The sequence below is a fragment of the Stigmatopora argus genome, chromosome 23 (assembly GCF_051989625.1).
Source record: "Stigmatopora argus isolate UIUO_Sarg chromosome 23, RoL_Sarg_1.0, whole genome shotgun sequence".
Lineage (NCBI taxonomy): Eukaryota > Metazoa > Chordata > Actinopteri > Syngnathiformes > Syngnathidae > Stigmatopora > Stigmatopora argus.
Window position 1 is genome coordinate 1,783,664 of NC_135409.1, and position 20,271 is coordinate 1,803,934.

At 44.2% G+C, this 20,271-nt stretch overlaps 1 protein-coding gene across 12 annotated transcripts in view; it reads left to right on the forward strand.

The window, feature by feature from the left end:
* Window positions 1–20,271, forward strand: part of nav3 (neuron navigator 3) — a 232,129-nt gene that overhangs the window by 39,711 nt on the left and 172,147 nt on the right. For 8 of the 12 annotated variants that reach the window (XM_077593699.1, XM_077593702.1, XM_077593705.1 and 5 more), the window contains exon 3: window positions 499–572. The exons of the other annotated variants lie outside the window; for them this stretch is intronic. In XM_077593699.1, coding sequence (XP_077449825.1) covers window positions 499–572 — 74 coding nt within the window. The remainder of the gene's footprint in view (window positions 1–498; window positions 573–20,271) is intronic. 12 annotated transcript variants of the gene reach the window in all.

Consider the following 20,271-nt stretch of genomic DNA (forward strand, 5'->3'; position numbering starts at 1 on the left):
ATACAATGTCTCTCAGGCCTTTTCTCGCCTTTAGAAATCACAAATTCAGCAAAATTGAATATGTAGTCAAAGACTACTTTTTGTAGCAATTTCTGTGGTTTTGGCACTGTAAATTGACCATTGAAGAGACCCCGTTATGTGCATGTTTTGCGCTGAAGATAAACCAGAATCTACTAGCAGTGTTGAGTGGGCGTCACGCATAGTAAATTTGATTGTGTCGGAATTATATCTGGTCAGGAATTGATTCGAGCCATTTAATGAATGTGCAGAAATGCCACTTTTGGTGTGCTCTTTGCAAACACTGTTGTTTTAGTTGAGAGTGCTTAGCAGATGTTTGGGATTCATCAAACATGCACTTGAAACTTTACTTTAATGAAAAGCCCATCTGAATTTTCTCTGTCAATCACCCGGAGCGAGCTAACTGAACAACTCCTGGCATCTCCAAATATTTTTTTTTCATTTTCTGCTCTCTTTAATACGTCATTCTCCACTTTCCAGATCATCCATACGAAAGCCTCTGCACCCACAGGAGCCTCGTTCATAACACCAGAGATGAAATGCTTGACATGCCGGTAAATGTATACCGCGGTTGATCGAAGTGAAGTGCTGAGGAGGCAGTTAACCTTTTTCCCTGGCATCCACAAATAGTGGTGTCTCTTGCTCATCCTTTTCCCATAAATCTCATCTCCCCAGCATTCCCCATCCCATTTTACATGCACAATTCATCTATTTTTTCTCCAGGAGAACCAGTTGTTAGCATTTGTCTCATAGGGTAAGCGCTGCCAAATGGCAGTACTATGGAGGTGAGGCTCCACTTTAGATTCGTCCATGTGGCGTTCACTTTCCCCCAGCATCTCAGACAGAACACTGCCATCTGTTGACGGGTGGGCCAATTGCACATGTGGCCCTTTTCTGCTTTATGAAATGCTTGAAAACAATCAAACGCTGTGCATTTGCACTATCATTGTTTTATGGTGGCCAGAAACGGCTGTCGGATCCTAATAGACGAGTGATTGAATTTCTTCACCTTCTCTTAGTGTGTAAACTCAAGCTTTGTATTTGTTAGAGCTGAAAGCAGTGTTGATATATGGATCTATGTTTTTTTTTACATGATGTCCCTAAACGCACTGCGTAGCTGATTGGTCGGCGAGTTTCCAGGTGCGGGAAAACTGTTTAATTTCCATGTTGACTACGCCTTACGGTAGATATGTTCGTGCTCTCGTGTAGGCTTTATGTATAGCTTTGATCGGCCCTGATTTGTTTGTATTTCGAGGTATAGCTGTCCTTGGGCCTCCTGTGCTTTGTAAACAGGCCATGGATGCAGAGTTATGGGTGCAAGTTGATGGTCGTCGTTCACACAATTAACGATTGTAAATGTGCATTTAAAGTCTTGCTGCTGGTTGGTTGATTTGGGTAATTCGTGTTGGTGGTTATTGTTTCCAATGGCGTTGGGCTGACTGTGTGAGTGATGTTGTCTTTGTTTTTGGTAAGTAATTTTAACCTTAGCTCTCTCCAGAATATTCATGTTTTCTTTCACTTTTCAGGATACCCATGAAAGAGAATTCTATTTCTACATATTCCTCAAACTGATATTGTGTGCTAAGTTTTAGTATCCTACTGAAGCTTTGGCTTGATTGAATTGAACTGCTGAATGGCTTCTCATATTATTCATTCATTCATTCATTCATCTTCCATACCGCCCATCCTCAAAAGGGTTGCGGGGGTTGTTGGAGGCCAACCCAGCTGTCTTCAGGCGAAAGGCAGACTACACTCTAGACTGGTTGCCAGTTAGCTGTAAGCCACATAGAGAGACAAACGACCACCCGCCACTAGCGGGTATTGAGCCCGCGCCTGCCCGCACCAAAGTCAGGCGAGTAAACCTCTACACCACGAGGCGGCCACTTGTCATATCATATCTGTACATTTTGCTTGATTGATTTGAAGTGCTGAACTTCTTCTGTATCATACCTGTACATAATTGTATACAAATGTTTGCTGTGCTATGCGTGTAACTGAAATTTTCATTTCTCATCTAACCCATTTTTCAAGAGATTTTTTTTATAGTGCAACAACTGTCTTTTGGTTCTAAACAAGCAGGTGGGACCGGCAAAGCGGGCACCTCTGCTTGTTTTTACAATATTTGTTGTTTTTGAGGTAATTTCTTGACCAATTGTGAATGATAGAGACTCCAAATAAAGCCTGGCAGAGTGACGGACAGATTCTGGAATAGTATCACATCTGTTGGAACACATAAACAATAATTTTACCAATCATGTTAGCACATGACTGTCACATTTCCTTAGCCTGGAGCATGGAAAAGATTTTTGTTGCATTAGTTATATGGTGTCATACTATCTACAAAGCCATTCTCCTCTGTTGAACAATTCTCTTTGGTGGATGCCAAATCACCTCTCACATGTCTCCAATAACGTCTTAGGAGAGAATGAATTGTCAGAATCCATCAATCCATGAAGTGAGTGTGTGTGTTCAATTGTCCGAAAAGGTCAGTGCTAAACACAGCTATTAGATGAGGAAAATGTAGCATTAAGGGGGAAGGGCAAACTTTTAATGCTGACATATTTATGATCAAATAAGAGAAAATTGATGGTCTTATTTTACAAGTTGTTTGTGTTAGCTTTCTGCCATTTTTGCTCGAGGAGTGCATTTCAAAAGTGACTGAGCCTTCCGATTATCATTCTTTGTTTTAACTGAGGCAAGAGACCATTGTGCTCTGTTGAACCGTGATCACAATCCGATCTGCTCGGCTTGACCGGCATGAAAAACTATGTCCCGTCAGGCCATATGTTTGTGTTTTCTGATTAAAATCAAATTAGCCACCGTGATTCTGCTCTTTATGTCCGGGCCTGTACTTGATTGTGCGTCGGACTAAAAGAAGGAAGAAGGCAAGGTGGGTTGGAAATTGGGCCTCATTATCTTGGGTGCAAGGAATGAGCCTTGAATCGCTGGTTAATGCAGTCAGGTGTGTCAGAATGAATTTGCAGGGAGAACAAACTCTATTTACGCACACAACAAATGGGGCGCGCGCGTGTGTGTTTATTTTTTGTGGAGGCTTGGCACAAGTCTCAACCCGAGCTTTAATCAGACTCACCCTTGCTTTCTCACCACATGCATATCCCTCAATAAGCAGCGATCTGCTATCTCCCTCACATGCACACCAATGTTGTGAAATGGAAATGTAGGGACATACGGGAGATCACAATGAATGATGATGCGTTTATTAAGCCAATTTGTTTCTCCTGAGTTTGTGGGGTAAAACTCAAATCTTTCCACCTCGCCTGCCCGCAGGTCATTACCTTAACCACTTCCCTCCAGCGAGCAAACACCTTCCTTTAGGAATTACCGCGGCTACGTTTTCAATACTTGTTTGGGATCGGATAACCAAAGGGGAAGCGACCAAAAAGTAATTTTCTCAGGAAAGCTTCCAAATGTAAAAATAATGTCAGGCTTCACGTAACGTTTCAGTGCCATTCAAGATGGACGTACAATCTAGGGCGGTAAATAAATGTTGAGTTGACTGACAGTTGGGAAAATACAGCAAAACTTGCATCATTTCCATGCTTTGGAGTTTTGCATTTGTTTTTGGTCAACAGAACAGAGCCTTGATGTGGCTTATTTAGGTCGTGTTATTGTTTCCCATTCATTTCTGCAATGAACAATGCGACCACTTGCACTCAAAGAAGCCATAACTTAAAAATATCCCATGTGAAAGTTGAGACCCGATACATCAGGTTCTCTGACTACTTAGCAACCTGGTCGAGTGATTTTGTCGTGTTTTAATGTGGTTGGAATAAGAAGTGTGTTGAGTAGCCAAAATGCTTTGTTTTGTCATTCATTGGCTGCCATTGACGGGAATAGACGTTCGACCGATTTTGACTCCCTGTCAAAATGGATCGGACCTCCATTGTCGTCACTGGAAGCCAATCGGCTAATAGACACCATCAACCCTTACCTTCATAATAGCTTATTTTTGTCCTGTGGAAATATCAGAATTTTGGGAAAAAGCAACACGAAAAACTTTTTATAAAATATTTTTATTAAGTTCCCTTTCTACAGATGGTGAGTCCAGAAGTTCAATTTCATAACCTGCTGAACACAAGGTGTGCTTGACACAGCTTGAAAAAAATCATTTTATCACTCTTGAGTATGCTGGGGAAAGGCTTTTTTTGTGTTTTCTTTCAATGAAGTCACTCAATTCAATTCATAATCACAGAAACTGTTCTTTTTTTCTGGTACTCGGATGATTCGCCGAAAGACGTTTCGCCGACGGACGTTTGACAGACGGACAGGTCGCCGAATGGACGTTTCGCCGAACGTTCATTCGGCCGAACGGAGGTTTCACCGAAACGGGATTCACGCGCTCGCCCCGCCCCTGGATCGTGTGTGTACAAGTTTTTCAACCTTGGCCCGCGGGCCATATACGGCCTGTTAGGATTTTTTATCCGGCCCGCCGCCGGCATTGTCCAAATTATAGTAAAAATCAATGATTCATTTCCCTTTGCTGCTCATCACTCTGAAGTTATTAGTCTACCGTCAATGGCAGCCCGGGAATAAGCACTCTTGGGCGGGCATGGCAGCCCGGGAATAAGCACTCTTGGGCGGGCAGATGTAGCAGAACTGAGCCGTAAAATGACAGCAATTGGGTCAAATCCATCCTAAAACAGCATTTAATGATTAAATACAAATACTGGAGCTCTTTGGACATTAGAACCGAGCCCAGGGAAGTGAATTCATCGGTAAAATGTCGCCATGGAGGCAAAAAAACGTCCATATATGTCCATTCGCCAAGCGGCTCAAAATGCTCTCAAATTCGGTCAAATCCAGCCGAAAACAGCGTTTAATGATTAAATACAAATACTGGGGATTTTTAGACATCAGAACCGGGGCCAGGGTGGTTGATTTCCCCGATAAAAGTGCACTTTACAGCGTTACCTGACCCAATTGCAATGAATAAATTTGTTCACCAGATGAAAGAGTTCTGCCGATTCAAAGCAGGGGTATTTTCGTTGCAAATTTATTCATTGCAATTGGGTCTGGTAACGCTGTAAAGTGCACTTTTATCGGGTAAATCAACCACCCTGGCCCCGGTTCTGATGTCTAAAATTCACCAGTATTTGTATTTAATCATTAAACGCTGTTTTTGGCTGGATTTGACCGAATTTGAGAGCATTTTGAGCCGTTTGGCGAATGGACGTATATGGACGTTTTTTGCCTAAATCTCGACATCATTGCAACATTTTACCAAGGAATTCACTTCCCTGGGCTCGGTTCTAATGTCCAAAGAGCTCCAGTATTTGTATTTAATCATTAAATGCTGTTTTAGGATGGATTTGACCCGATTGCTGTCATTTTACGGCTCGGTTCTGCTACATCTGCCCGCCCAAGAGTGCTTATTCCCGGGCTGCCATGCCCGCCCAAGAGTGCTTATTCCCGGGCTGCCATGCCCGCCCAAGAGAGCTTATTCCCGGGCTGCCATGCCCGCCCAAGAGTGCCATTGACGGTAGACTAATAAATTGAGAGCGATGAGCAGCAAAGGGAAATGAATCATTGATTTTTACTATAATTTGGACAATGCCGGCGGCGGGCCGGATTAAAAATCCTAACGGGCCGGATATGGCCCGCGGGCCGAGGTTGAAAAACTTGTACATACACGATCCGGGGCCTGGGCGAGCGCGCAAATCCCGTTTCGGCAAAACCTCCGTTCGGGGAAACGTTCATTCGGCGACCTGTCCATCTGTCCAACGTCCGTCGGCGAAACGTCTTTCGGCGAATCAACCAGTCACGTTTTTTATTACATTTTTCACTTTCTCTATGTTGTCTATCAACCTAGAATCTCTCCCATTTTATGTCGGATGTCATTCAAGATGAAGCATGTTCCTCCACGATATCGCACAATAATCCTCACGAGACTGCTTTGAGGACTGTGTAGCGCTTGGACAAAACCCTCTTAAAGATGCAGTTAACACCAAATCTTTTCTAGTCCGTCACTTGGCGGGGAACAAGCACACTCTCAATGTTCTAAAGCTATGATTTGATTGGTTTCAAATGAGCAAACGAATTTGTATCTGAGATATCACACTAGGAGCATACCTTTTTAAACCGCGCGTCTGTTAGGAGTAGCCTGTTATTGTTTTTCCCTTTGCCTTCTCCCTACTCTTGTTTGTCCCTCCTGCCTTGCCGTTGTGCTCGCTCACCTGCGCGTGATTCAAAGTTAGTTCATGTTGTGCCTATTTAAACCCCACTGATTATAATGTCATTGTTGGATCGTCTGCCTAAATTCCCTTACCATGTATGCACGTTACCTCGTTCCTCGATTCCCCGTGTTTTCCCTAGTCCGGTTTGGTTTCGTGTTTTGTTTCCTAAGTCTTTGTTATTTTGTAAGGTCCCTCCTAAGTTATTAAAGTTTTGGTTATTAGCACTATTTCCCTCGTCCTCGCTTGCTTCCCCGCGAGTGGCTCCTAATTCCTCTTACCGCGCCTCGACGTCTCCCCGTGGACGTAACAGAAAGATCCGACCACATGGACCCACCGGGAAGCCACTGACGCTTGCGCCAACGCCAGCCACCCAGCTCATACTCCACCGATAACCCGCCCGATCGCTCACTACGTCACTCCTGGCTACTCGCACAACTAAGTGAGAATACCCGAATTCCGTCGCCCCCTGTTCACCGCCCGAGTTATCTGGAGTCGAACTCCAGCTATTCTTTTCCTCAATGGAGGAAGAATCATCAGCCTCTATCGCCCCCTGTTGAACGCCCCAGCTATCTCTGTTTGGACTCAGATTTTTCTGATTGTGAGGATGGCCGGGAGGTAATTGATTTGTGGGCTGGAGATTCGGACTGTGATTCCCTCAGCCGATTCGAACTTCGACACATCCCCCCGGAGGACCTTGGCCCCGACTTCTTTTCCGATTACTCCGACCTGGATTACTCCGACCAGGATTCACCGTGTCGGCTGGCCATCTACAATGGACCACCACTTGGCGGCCGGCGGGGAAACTCAGGTAGGAGTTTCGAACACCGCCCGTCTTGTCTTTGTGGGGAGACCCAGCAGCGAGGTTTTTCCCCGTGTCGGCTGGCCTTCTACGATGGGTCGGAGGAGGCGGCGAGCGCCGCGCCGTAGGGAGAAGCGGAAGGAGGGGCTGGACGCTCGAGCCCCTGAATTAGCTCCTCGCTTGGCCTCACCCGTCCAAGTTCCTCGCTCGGCCTTGCCCGTCCAAGTTCCTCGCTCAGCCTCGCCCGACCAAGTTCCTCGCTTGGCCTCACCCGTCCAAGCTCCTCGCATCCCCCTGCCGGCTGGCCCGCCAGTCGCACCCGTGCCGGCTGGACCGCCAGTCGCACCCGTGCCGAAGCCACGCACAATATTCCCCGTGCCGGCTGGACCGCCAGTCGCACCCGTGCCGGCTGGCCCGCCAGTCGCACCCGTGCCGACTGGACCGCCAGTCGCACCCGTGCCAAAGCCACACACAATATTCCCTGTGTCGGCTCGCACGCCAGTCGCACCCGTGCCAAAGCCACGCACAATATTCCGTGTCGGCTCGCACGCCAGTCGCACCCGTGCCGGCTGGCCTGCCTGTCGCACCCATGCCTAAGCCGCGAACCAGCGTCCCTGTGCCGGCTGGCCTGCCCGCCGCCTTCCTGCCCGCCGCGTTCCTGCCCGCCGCCTTCCTGCCCACTGCGTTCCTGCCCACCCATAAGTGGCGGCGACTCTCCAGGCCCCCTGGACGAGGGGGTCGGCGGCGACTCTCCGGGCCCCATAGACGAGGGGGTCGGCGGCGACTCTCCAGGCCCCCTGGACGAGGGGGTTGGAGGCAGCGACTCTCCGGGCCCCCTAAACGAGGCGGTCAGCGGCGGTGACTCTCTGGGCCCCCTGGACGAGGGGGTCGGCGGCGGCGACCCTCCGGGCCCCCTGGACGAGGTGGTCTGCGGCGGCGACTCTCCAGGCCCCCTGGATGAGGTGGTCGGCGGCAGCGACTCTCCGGGCCCCCTGGACGAGGGGGCCCCCGAGCAGCCCGATGATTTTTCTAAGATTCTGGCCACTCCACTCCTCGCCAAATGCCGGCGCGGAGAGCCTACCAGACCGGCCACTCCACTCCTCGTCACCGGCCAGCGCGGACGCCCGCCAGACCGGTCACTCCCACGCCTCGTCAAGGGCCGGCATGTACGCTCACCGGAATGGCCACTCCCACGCCTCGTCAAGGGCCGGCGCGGATGCCCGCCAGACCGGCCACTCCCACGCATTGTCTCGGGCCAGCGCGGACGCCTGCCAGACCGGCCACTCCCACGTCTCATTTCGGGCCAGCGCGGACGCCCGCCGGACCGTTCCCTTCCCCGCCTCGCCCCACCCGCCCTCTCTGCCAACGTTTTTTCTTTTCCATGGACATTCGGCTTTGGGACGTCTGGGATCCGTCCCTTAGAGAGGGGGTACTGTTAGGAGTAGCCTGTTATTGTTTTTCCCTTTGCCTCCTCCCTACTCTATTTGTCCCTCCTGCCTTGCCGTTGTGCTCGCGCACCTGCGCGTGATACAAAATTAGTTCATGTTGTGCCTATTTAAACACCACTGATTTGAATGTCATTGTCGGATTTTTCTAATCAGTCTTTTACTATGTAGATTGGTGGTTCAAGTGCATTATCGCGGTTTCATTCACTGCAATCTGTTGTTTATTCAGTCATTTAACCGAGCGGATTCAAAGAAAACTGAGCAAAGTTAAAACTATCACTGAGAATGACTTTTCCTCCCGGAAGAACTCTGTTGACATTTTTCGGCCCTTCAAGGAGACCGGAGCCAGCCGTCCCCACGCGTAGCGGTTAAGCTAAGGACGGCCGCAAAATGAGCAAGTACCCAACCGCAGATAACAACTAGAGAAAAGATAAACAGATAAAACGCCAAATAACATTTATTTGGACGTCTAGGAATGAAATTCATGAAAAAAACGTATCTTCCATAAAACGCGAAACGTTCCCGTCACTGCTCGCTTGGGGCACGGCCATCTTACTATAGTTAAATGTGCTCAGACTGACCAGACGCGAGTACACTTACTTCTGTCTGCTGTTGACCACTTGTGATGATTTTTTTCAAGATTTTACCTTCAAAGTAATACATTTGTACTCCTTATTAAAACCATGAATATGGAGGTGAAAACTGGGAATCAGGGAGGCGGCTTGTGAGAAATTGTAAAATTAAAAAAATTCAAGAAAACTTTCAGGGTGCGGCTTATACGCGCGGGCGTCTTATATGCAAGCAAATATGGTAATATTCCTTTATTTTCATCTTGTTTGTGTAGTGTTGAGTATTTTTGAGAAAATCATTCACTGTGTACACTTGTTTTATTTTTCTTTCCCTAGGAGCCTAATTCCATATCCCTCAATTTACTAAGCGAATGATATAAACAAGGCATGATTAAATCAACTTCTATTGACTTAGAGACCACCACACTTTCCGAATGCTTTTGGATACGGACCAGTTCTTTGAATTGCGTCTGAAAGAAATGGCATCAGACCGCCGATCAGGTAATTATTCTAGAGACATGACCGTTTACTATGACAAAGTGTCCGCTAGGTCTGATAGAGATTCCCTTTCCATCAACCTAATTGATCTGTGGTTGCCAACCAATCTGTGGAGAGTGCACGCTGCTTTGCAATCTGATAAGATGACAGCTGCTCAGTCCAATCCTGATGTAGCTTGTTGTGTTTTGACAGTACATCTAAGGATGAATCATGCAAGTTATTGAATTGTGCGGCTAGTGTATGAATTGATGATGGGAGTATGTGACCTCATCGTGGCTTCATAGGAGCATTGACAATGACAGAATGACTAGCGTACAGATACTTTTCAGAGAGAAGAAAAAAACTATGTGTATTTTTAAAGCCCACGATGCCCTGCCAAAAGAAGGAAAAGTCCTCTAAAGTAATAAAGCCCTCATAGTCACTTTCATATCGAATGATAACTCCAGACGTGATCGTCCATTGACATCAACATCTATATAACAAATCCTGTCGAAACGCAAACCAAAGTAAAAAAGTTGCTGTGTCAACTGAAACACCGAATATAAACAGAAAATGCACATTGTGGGGACAAATTTGGAATAAAAAACGCTATTCCTGAGAAAGGACTTTATCGGGATCTGCCGTGTAGTGTTTGCACGCTTCCCAGGCATGACCTCGCAAACGCCACTTTAATGGCGTTACAGTCACGAGCCCTAAACTACAGTGCTGGTCCAACGGCTTGCAGACGCAGCTGGGAAACATCTATGACTGTAACAACAAAATGTCCAGTTGCAACCTCCGTATTCAGGACCTCCAATTTAATACCACCTCAAAGCAAACAAAAAGCAAAACCGAGCGCGCCGTGTCACAAAACAACAGATGTTTTTCCAACACTAGTTACCACACTTGGACTGGTTTCAGTAAGTGGTTTGTCCTTGTTTAGTCTGTGACCTCATGACATTGGTGTGTCAGACCAGCATCAGCAGCTATCTTGGCTTTGGCGGGTTGCATCCAGCCGCACTACAGCTGCTCTCAAGGCTTCGCTCTTTCATACGTGGGACTATTTTTGAACAGTCACCAATTTAGCTCGCTCCATGTTTCTGCCACATTAAATCAATGTCCTTTTCTCGCCTGACATGACATCTCGTTGTTTCAGTCAGATGGTGGATTAGGATCATCCTTTTAATGTTTTTAAACCCGCCTTCCTTCCAATTCCCATCCTAGCCCCAAACTCAGCCTTTTATGATTACGATGAAAGAGTCAGTTCTAACTTTGAGGATCTATCATTGTTCTCTTGTCAAAAGCCACACCAGATGTCATTTTGTTTTGTTCTTTAATGATTGATTTGGAAATTGCCTGCCACATAATCAAAGAGTCTGTAGTGGAGAGGGGAATCCCTGCCTCTTCGATTAAATGAATGACCAGAAAACAGAAAAGATGACGATTCACCTACAATAAATTCCTTACAAGGGCTTTGCTAAAATTGTGTAACCACACAGATTTAGGCACCCACAAAAGTTACCAGAGTCACTTAAATGTACATTAAGTTTCGGAGCTGTACAAAAGGCCTGAGACCACATGTTGAAAATGATATCAGTGAATAAGCTTCTTGCATGGGTTAGAGGTTTTTGGGAAAGGGTACAAGTTTAGTCCAAGTTAAAACAGCACATTTGGAACATTTGCCGTCTTGCATTTTCACTTCAAGTCATATCTTCTTAAGTTGCGTTTTAGCTAGCTTTGTGACCACTACAATGACAAAGTTGCAGATTTTTGAAAAAGCTTTCACTATTGTACAGATATACAACTCCTTAACTTGGGTGATTTACCATAAAGCTTTATGGTTGTCTGGAAACAAGTGAGCAGATAAACCATGTAGCAGCGTTACCCTCGATTGTGACACATTTCCTAATGGGTGTTGACAACTGTAATTGGTGTGCATTTACAGATTGATATTTGCCGCTGAGTGTCTTTGGCAATTGGAAAAGTAGTGGCCAGTGCCCTCCACTGTTTTTGCTTTTCTAAGGCTTGCCAAAACACACACACACACACCAAATGTCTGACAACACTCCCTTATAGATCCATGTCGTAAACATCAAGTTGCATTAATGACAGCGTGTTCTCTTTTTAGCGCACTTGGCTGAAAGAGTCCGTGTTAACTGGTAAATTCTTCTATTTTGATTTGAGGGAAAATTGATGTTGAATCAATTGTTCATACAGCATGGCAGATTCATTAAGCTATTCTGGGGGAGTGCTCTGGAACCACTGGGGGAGATGAAAGGAAAGCCCATCTTGTTTTAATCGCTTGTTAAATAACTTTTTATTGACCATCCATTTGTCAGCTGTTCCACTGAAACAATTTTCTTGCACAATGGAAGTAATTGTATCCTTTTGTCAGTATTGTTAAAATAATTGGTGTCTAAATATTCACTTCAGAAGGTTTGACTTGGATGTTTACATCCTATGTTTTGATTAGCATTTTGTTCCTAATTGGAATGATAAAAACAAGGATCAGAATTTGGGCCAAATTTTTAGCCACTTTTTTAAGCAATTATGCTGTAAACTACATACCTGTCAACTTATATTTTAAAGTACGTTTTTGTAAACATCGATCTCGTTTTATCCACTTCGGCTCTAATTCGGATCATCTCAGTCACTGGTAGCAGACGAAAACGTCATCGCTGACTGCTAATAGTATTGTCCAGTGGCGGTCAGTGCATTTTCTCATAGCCCCTTCAACGAATCAATCCAACCCTCAAAAACTATTTTATGGCTATAAAACCTCGACTGCAGCTACAGCTGCGACACATAAAAAATAATCAATAAATCAATGCACAAAAATGGGGTACTATCCACTTCCTAGCAGCATTTAATGATTAAATACAAATACTGGAGCTTTTCAGACATTACAACCGGGCCATGGGGGTGATTTTCCTGGGAAAAGACAGCGATGAACATCAATGGCGTACCGGCAAACATTGCCCGAAAATGGGGTAAAATCCAGCCCAAAACAGCATTTATTGATTAAATACAAATACTGGAGCTTTTTAGACATCAGAACCAGGCCCGGAGTATCATTTCCCCGGGAAAACGACAGCGATGAAGGTCGATACGTCCATACACGAAACGGCAAAAATTGCACTAAAATGGGGTGAAATCCACTTCCTAGCAGCATTTATTGATTAAATACAAATACTGGAGCTTTCCAGACATTACAACCGGGCCAGGGAGGTGATTTCCCCGGGAAAAGACAGCGATGGACGTCAATGGCGAAACGGCAAAAATTGCACTTAAATGGGGTAAAATCCACTTCCTAGCAGCATTTAGTTAATAAATACAAATACTGGAGCTTTTCAGATATTACAACCGGGCCAGGGAGGTGATTTCCCGGGAAAAGACAGCGATGGATGTCAATGGCGAAACGGCAAAAATTGCACTAAAATGGGGTAAAATCCACTTCCTAGCAGCATTTAGTGATTAAATACAAACACTGGAGTTTTTCAGATATCAGAACTTGGCCCACAATTGAAATATTATTTAGGAATATAGCCATATTTTACTCACCAAAAATCCCTTTTAGCTGTACACAATATCCATCCTCTTTTCTTTCTTCGTTCTTTTATATCGCCATCGAAGCTAATGCTGAAAGTCAAGCCTGTCCTGTCGTATTTCTGGCATAGTCTGTCTTGAAAATGGCTTTAAATTAACACAACAATATATTTGCTTGTGCAGCCGGCTCTTTAACAAAAAAATGGCTGAGTGTTGAGACCTACCGTATGCATGCATGTATATTTATGTGTATGTATGTATGTATATATGTGCTAAGCAACACGCTTATTTATTTATATATTTATTCATGTATTTATTTATTAACTTACTTTTACCTATCTATTTATGTCTAAAATGCCTTTCCTATTCCTGCATCCTCACCCTCTTGCTACTGTGACAACAAAATTTCCCGAATACGGGATGAATAAAGTTATCCAATCCAAATACAGTTTGGTAGCTCTGGCTAATGACTAGCCTCATAGTTGGTGAAAGCGATGACGTATCCCTCCGTCTGCGACAAGGCAATGACATATCCCTACGCCCGCGACAATACATTGTGGTGTTGCCAACTCGAAATCTGATTGGTTAAAGCAACAGTCTTATTGACGCTTGTTTAAAGCGGCAGAGCCCGCAGAACTGATTGTGAAGGCTTTGAGGCAGATTTCTGACCCTGGCAACAAATAATGGCTGAAATGTGATTGGTTAAATGCTTCAATATGAAAGCACACATCTGGAAGCAGTGCAACCAGGGGGAAAGGAAGCTAACAGACAATTTGGAATTATTTAATGATTGAATATTGATGGACAAAATATACCGTAATTACTCGAATATAACGCGCACTCGAAAATAACACGCAGGTAATTTTGGGCCAAAAAAATCTGGAAAAACGCAGTACTCGAATATAGTGCGCACCTAAAATTTCCCGCTGACGAAAATCAGAAATCTTACCTTTTTTTCTTCGTTTCACGATTGTTTTGTTCAAAACCGGATAGAGAAATCTTCAGGTACGAGCGTGTCGAGTGTCGTGCAGTTGGTGGAGTTATGCGTTTGAATTTTAGGGCAATAGATGATACACAGAGTGGACAAACATATCATGTAGACATGTTATGTTGCAATACCTTTTAGACTTCCTTGAACATTGACTACATTTCAATTGACAATACCATGTTTTAATTCAAATATCTATTGTCATTCTCAAACAAGAAAAGGAACATACAAATTGAATAAATAAATGATTTGAAGATATGCACAATGGAAAAGACTATCACATGTAACAAGGGAATGTACTGCCCCCCGCTGGACATATTTCTAAATACAAGTACGTACTACACTACAATGTAGTATTCTACTTTCCAGCTTATTAATGCAGGATTGTGATGTTTGTGAGGCTTGACGATCTTTAATATGCGTGTATTTTGAATTCAAAGTTGGAAATTGCACAATGTCCGTGCGTCAAAGTGAGTTTGACAATGCTTTTTTCGATCGAAAATTTGTAATTTATTTTAGTTATTGATTATAACACGCACCCCAACTATTGGAATTAATTATATAGCAAAAATATGCGTGTTATATTCGAGTAATTACGGTAATATATGATTCAGATATTTCTTAGGCCAGCAGAGAAGGCCCTGACGGCCCACCACTGGTATTGTCATGCTTTAAGCATAATATGCGCGTGTGCCTTTTCACTATATAAATATAGCGCTTCAGAAAGTCGTCCACTTTGGAGAAAAAAAATAGAATTTTATGTGCGCAATATGTGAGTAAATATGTGCCGCATTGCATTTGTACGTTGTTTTTTTTAATCGCTTAATAATGGGAATGGGAATCGCAATCACTATCAATCACAATCAGTCGAGGTTGACAGGTATGAAACTGCTCCGGTGCAAATCTTCATCTGTTAGAAATCCAAATCATAATTACTAAGGACTTTTGGAAGGCAAACACAAATAATTTTTGCCCACTCTTTTACTCATACATAGTGTTTATTATGGCGGTAGTTTTGTTAGTTTTCCCACTGAAATGTGTTCCTCACATGTCTCTAAGCCTGAATTCATGTATTTGTAGACATCTGTAGTCTGCAGAGCTGCCAACCTCCGTTTACCCCATTTCAGGAGTATCCTTGTCCCATTTCCAGAGTATTTCCAGAGTGAATACAATTCACGCAAAATCCATATAAAATGTAAGAAAAAATAAGCGTTTGAAATCAGCGGCGCCAGTGGTTAGTGCGTCGGCCTCACAGCTCTGGGGTCCTGGGTTCAAATCCAGGTCATGTCCACCTGTGCGGAGTTTGCATGTTGGAGTTGCTGCGTGGGTTTCTTCCAGGTACTCCGGTTTCCTCCCACATTCCAAAAACATGCATGATAGGCTGATTGGAGACTCTGAATGGCCCCTAGGTATGATGGTGAAGACGAATCATTCGTCAGAACTTGTAACTCGGATGATTCACAATGCACTCGTGTTACCGAATTCTTCTGGTTTACAGTGCAGTTGAATCAAGATGGCTGAAGCCGTAGTGATGGTCTGAATTTCGAGGGATTTATATTGGAAATTTGGTACTTTTCCGAAATGGTTGCTTAAAAAAAAAATAAGTGAACATTTTTGGGGATTTCTGGAGTGTAGGAAGGTTGTCTGGAGTCCCGGAGTTTGTGTTGCATTTCTGGAGAAACTCCTGAAATTCTGCAGTAGTTGGCAGTCCTGAGTCTGTGATAGTACCCCAAGAGTTGAACAATGTGATACTTTTCCCATCAACAACTAACGGCTCTCTCGATTGACACAATTCCGTTCCGAAAAAAGAGGCGGCTGATTTTGACTGTCTTTGTCACGATGGTCTTAACACACACGCACAGCTGGTGCAGCGAGCCAGGGCCTGACGCTGTGAAGGCGGTGATTTGCCTGCGTGTCAATTGATGGCAAAACTTTGGAGAAAATTTGAGAGGGGAGCTCATTCCCCTCTGGTTTTCTCCCAACGATCAACAGGGTTTTGCTCTGTAATTGTTTACATCTGTCTGATTCCAAGCAAAATATATTATCAAAACATCTCAAGATCCTCCGGGCCTCCAGATCTTTTGGCAGCCGATGAGAGAGGCCGTCCCAAACTGTGGCCAAACTTCGCTCAGCTACACCCGCATCTCTCCTCTTCCCCATCAAAGTCACGTTATTTTGGAACGCTTATGTCGGAGGGTGTCACTTGCCTGACATTATTGCCAAGCTTTAAGTGATATATATTGCAGGTGCAAACATCCATGGATGCGCTGTATTGCATTCGTCATGAGGCAGTAAAACTGAGTTATTGCTCCATCATTTATTGCCTGTTCCCTCTTAAATGTTAAATGAAATTCTGAATAAAGACAGACGTGAGAATTGTTTCCATGGGAAAAATGGGTCTCATCTAGCTTCCTTTCGATCCAATCCAGACAAAAAATCTTTTATGTCAAATTCTCATCATCAAAAATGCTCGCTGGCTGGCATCCAAATATGTATTGAAATTAGACCTTTATATGTCAAAATACCACCATTAAGTCCTAGAGGCCAGTTTCTTGGACATTGCTTCTTATATTATGCTACTGTACAACTGCCAGGCCTCCCAGCTCAAACGGATTTGGATGTTTATTGCCATGTTTGACTATTCAGTCTTGCTAGCAGAAAAAAGAAAACTAGCCCCCTGCTCTTTTCCATGTTTGGCCCTCCGTAAGTGTCTCATCTTTAAAATGTGTAAGAGCTTTTGAGTGTTTTGTAGTTCTTGTGAATTGGATTGTGGCATCCCACAGCAGAGCTCCAGTGTCATGCCACCAATTTGGAAAAGCCCCCTTTTCTCTGTCTGGGGGTTTGCTTTAATGCTTCTATCTCTCCCACTGAGATGTAAAAAAAAAAAAATTGATTTGTCCCAAAAAAACGATGACGCACCCCTGGGCATCAAAGAAATTGAACGGCGACAACGTGTGACGGATGTTGAAAGAATTTGGAGGAGTTCCATATGTGCTCTCCAAACATTCTGAGTTAAATTGGCACACAGTCAAAATGAAATGGACGTCTAATGCTGTCAATGGCGGCCATTCTACATTAAGCCAAGTTTCAGTCTGATCTGTGCACTGTTTTAACTCCCTTGCAAGACTCTCGCACTGCGTTTACGTCCGCGTGTCTAACTGAGACTGAGGATTAAAAGATTAACGCGGGCCAGTGGCTCCACCAGTCGCACACAGACCCCAGCCAGGACAAGCGCCTGTCTGTCAGACATGTCCATGCCCCCACGGCCAGGGCGGGGGGCTGAGCGATACAGCCATTCTCGCTCGTAATTCTGGCCGAGCCCCGCGGTGTATTATCCGGTTTCAAAGTGGTACAACGCTGTGACATTGGCTTGCACAGGGCACTTTCGTGTGTGGGATTGTCATTTCCCGAATTTAAACCTCTATGTTGTGGGCTATGAGCGAGTGTGGAGTTAAATATAAATATGCGGTTGGCTACAAGTGTTTCCCTTTTACTGCTACGGTCTTTTTTTCTTGTTTCTTTGTCATTTGACATGTGAGCCATTTTGCACTCTAGATCAGAAGCAACTTAAAAGTGAGTTTGAGTTTGATTTATTCAATAAGGGAGAGCACATATTAATGAACGTATTCATTCATGTTAATGAACATATGTAAATTTTGTAAGATTGTAGCGGAAGGCTGATTTCCATAAGATAAACGATGACACATACTAGACACATACATACTCGCACACACCCACACACATACACAAACACACAAGTAGCACAGTTTTAGACAGCTTTGTGATCGCAATTGTGTTCGCCTAACAGCCAGGCTTTAAGATGATTGGCGACGAGGTTCAGAGACGGGAGTTCAATTGGTATTGCGTTCCAGGTATGTGCGGCACAGAGAGAAGGTACCGTATTTTCACACCTATAAAACGCACCGTCAGATAGGGCGCAGTCTCATTTGCGGGTATATTTTCTGTTTTTGTCAATACATTGGGCGCTTCTTCAGAAAAGGCGCTAGCATGACACTAGGCTAGCGTATGTTATGCTAGCCGCTAGTGTACCTATGTTATGCTAGCCGCTAGTGTACCTATGTTATGCTAGCCCTTAGCGTACCTATGTTATGCTAGCCGCTAGCGTACATATGTTATGCTAGCCGCTATCGTACCTATGTTATGTTTTGCCGCTATCGTACCTATGTTATGTTAGCCGCTAGCGTATGTTATGCTATCCGCTAGCGTATGTTATGCTAGCTGCTAGCATAAGTTAGGCTAGCCGCTAGCGTGTTTTTTTTAAGACAGCATGAGCAAAACTACATTTGATAATGCTTTATTGAGGTAAAAGGTACACTCCGATATAAATAGTTCAGCGTTCAACATGCTAGGCTCCACTGTTAGTCAGAGTTGTGTACTCCAGGAATTTGATTCCAGCTTTGGCGAAAGCTCGAACAACAGTGCTGGCCGACACTTGAGCCCAGTCGTCCACAATCCATTGTAACTCGCGACATGCATCACTCCCAAGCCTTTGATTCTCCTCGCTGTTATATCGGCATAGATAATACATTCCAAATTGTCACATAACTCGTGTGACGTTGCCTGCCCGAACCACTATGTTGGCCATCCGTTAGGAATCTGTTAGCAAACCATTAGCAATCCGTTAGCAATCTGTTAGCAAACCATTAGCAATCCATTAGCAATCCGTTAGCAATCTGTTAGCAATCCGTTATCAAAGCAAATTTTCCAAGCCTTCACACCCGCATTGTGTTGTCATTCACATCAGGCATTTCGTCTGTATAGCCTAATATGTTGTTTCTTTGAGTATGGAGAGTGTTTTTGAGGGTTAAAAGCGCTGCTAGCACACGAAAGTCAAATGCCTTGCTGCTGGATTGATCGCAATAAGTAGCGTGCCGGCAAGATATAAAACCAGTCACTCAAGCGGTCAAGGCCATACAAAAATTGAATTTAGTGCGCAGACAAGGCACACCGACCGATTGGGCGCATCGACCATTTTAGAGCAAATTTTAGACTTTTAATTGCGCCCTATAGGTGTGAAAATACGGTACTTTGGCTGAATGCACTCTTTTTGAAGGGAACTACACAGTCACCTCTTGAGCCAGCCTTTGTTGAGGTGTTGTAATTTTTTGTACAAAATCTTGCAGTGGAGGAGCAGCTGTGTGATAGAACATTTTGTAAACTAAGGTGGCATCTGCATATTTAACAGCATCGTCCCAGTTAAGGCGTTTGAGTTTTTTTTTTAATATCTGACAGTAGTGGTGTGTTTTTGGTTTTCTGTGTAATACTTTCAGAGCTTGCTTATAAATGGTTTCAATTGATTTTAGTGTTGTTTTGCAGGCCAGTGACCAACTTGTTAGGCAGTAAGTCATATGTGATCTGATCATTTTGTCAAATTATAGTTTTGCTGACTAAGGCGTTAGATTGTTTCTAATGAACCTAAAATTGGACAAATTGAATTAAATTTTATTCAGAGTGTTTTTTATCTGTTGTTTAAAGACAAGTTGAGAGTCAAGCGTGGTTCCTAGGTAGTATTTAAATTCATGGACTACTTTGATTGTTTTACCTTGGACAAAAACGTTGGGGTCACGGTTATCTGTCGCCCTTTTTGAAAAGTACATACAGACAGTCTTAGATATGTTTAAGTGTAGTTGGAATTTTTCAAGCTAGTTACTCATGCTCGTCATTGCATCTGGGAGTTCCTGTGCAGCATGTTTTTTGTCTTTCGCGTGGACATATGGAACGGCATCATCGGCATACATTTGGCAGGTGACAATTGAGAACAGTTTGGCAGTGTTATGAATCGGCAAGCCGATTAAAGATGGATCCACCGCAACTAAGGAACGAAGGAGTCGATATTCACAAAAACTAAAATGTATTGAACAAAAGGAGCATGCCAAAAACGCACAAGCAGATAAAACAGCACGACTGAGTCGACGAGTAAACTAAGGATCAAGAAGTACAACAAAACAGCACGACCAAGTTAGCGAATAAACTAAGGTTTTCAAAGTATGAAAATACAAATGTCAAAAATCTCGGGGAAGTCACAGCGAGGTGTTGGGCAAGCACGGCGTTAAGCAAGGGCAAGGTACGCACTGCTCCGACAATCTGCCGGCTGCGGCCAGAGTTCTTAAATACCAGAAGCCTCAATCTACTGCAGGTGTGTTGATACTGCCCCCGTCTTGTTGGCTTAATCAGCTGCTGAAAAGACACGTCATCGTAGGGAGCAGAACATGAC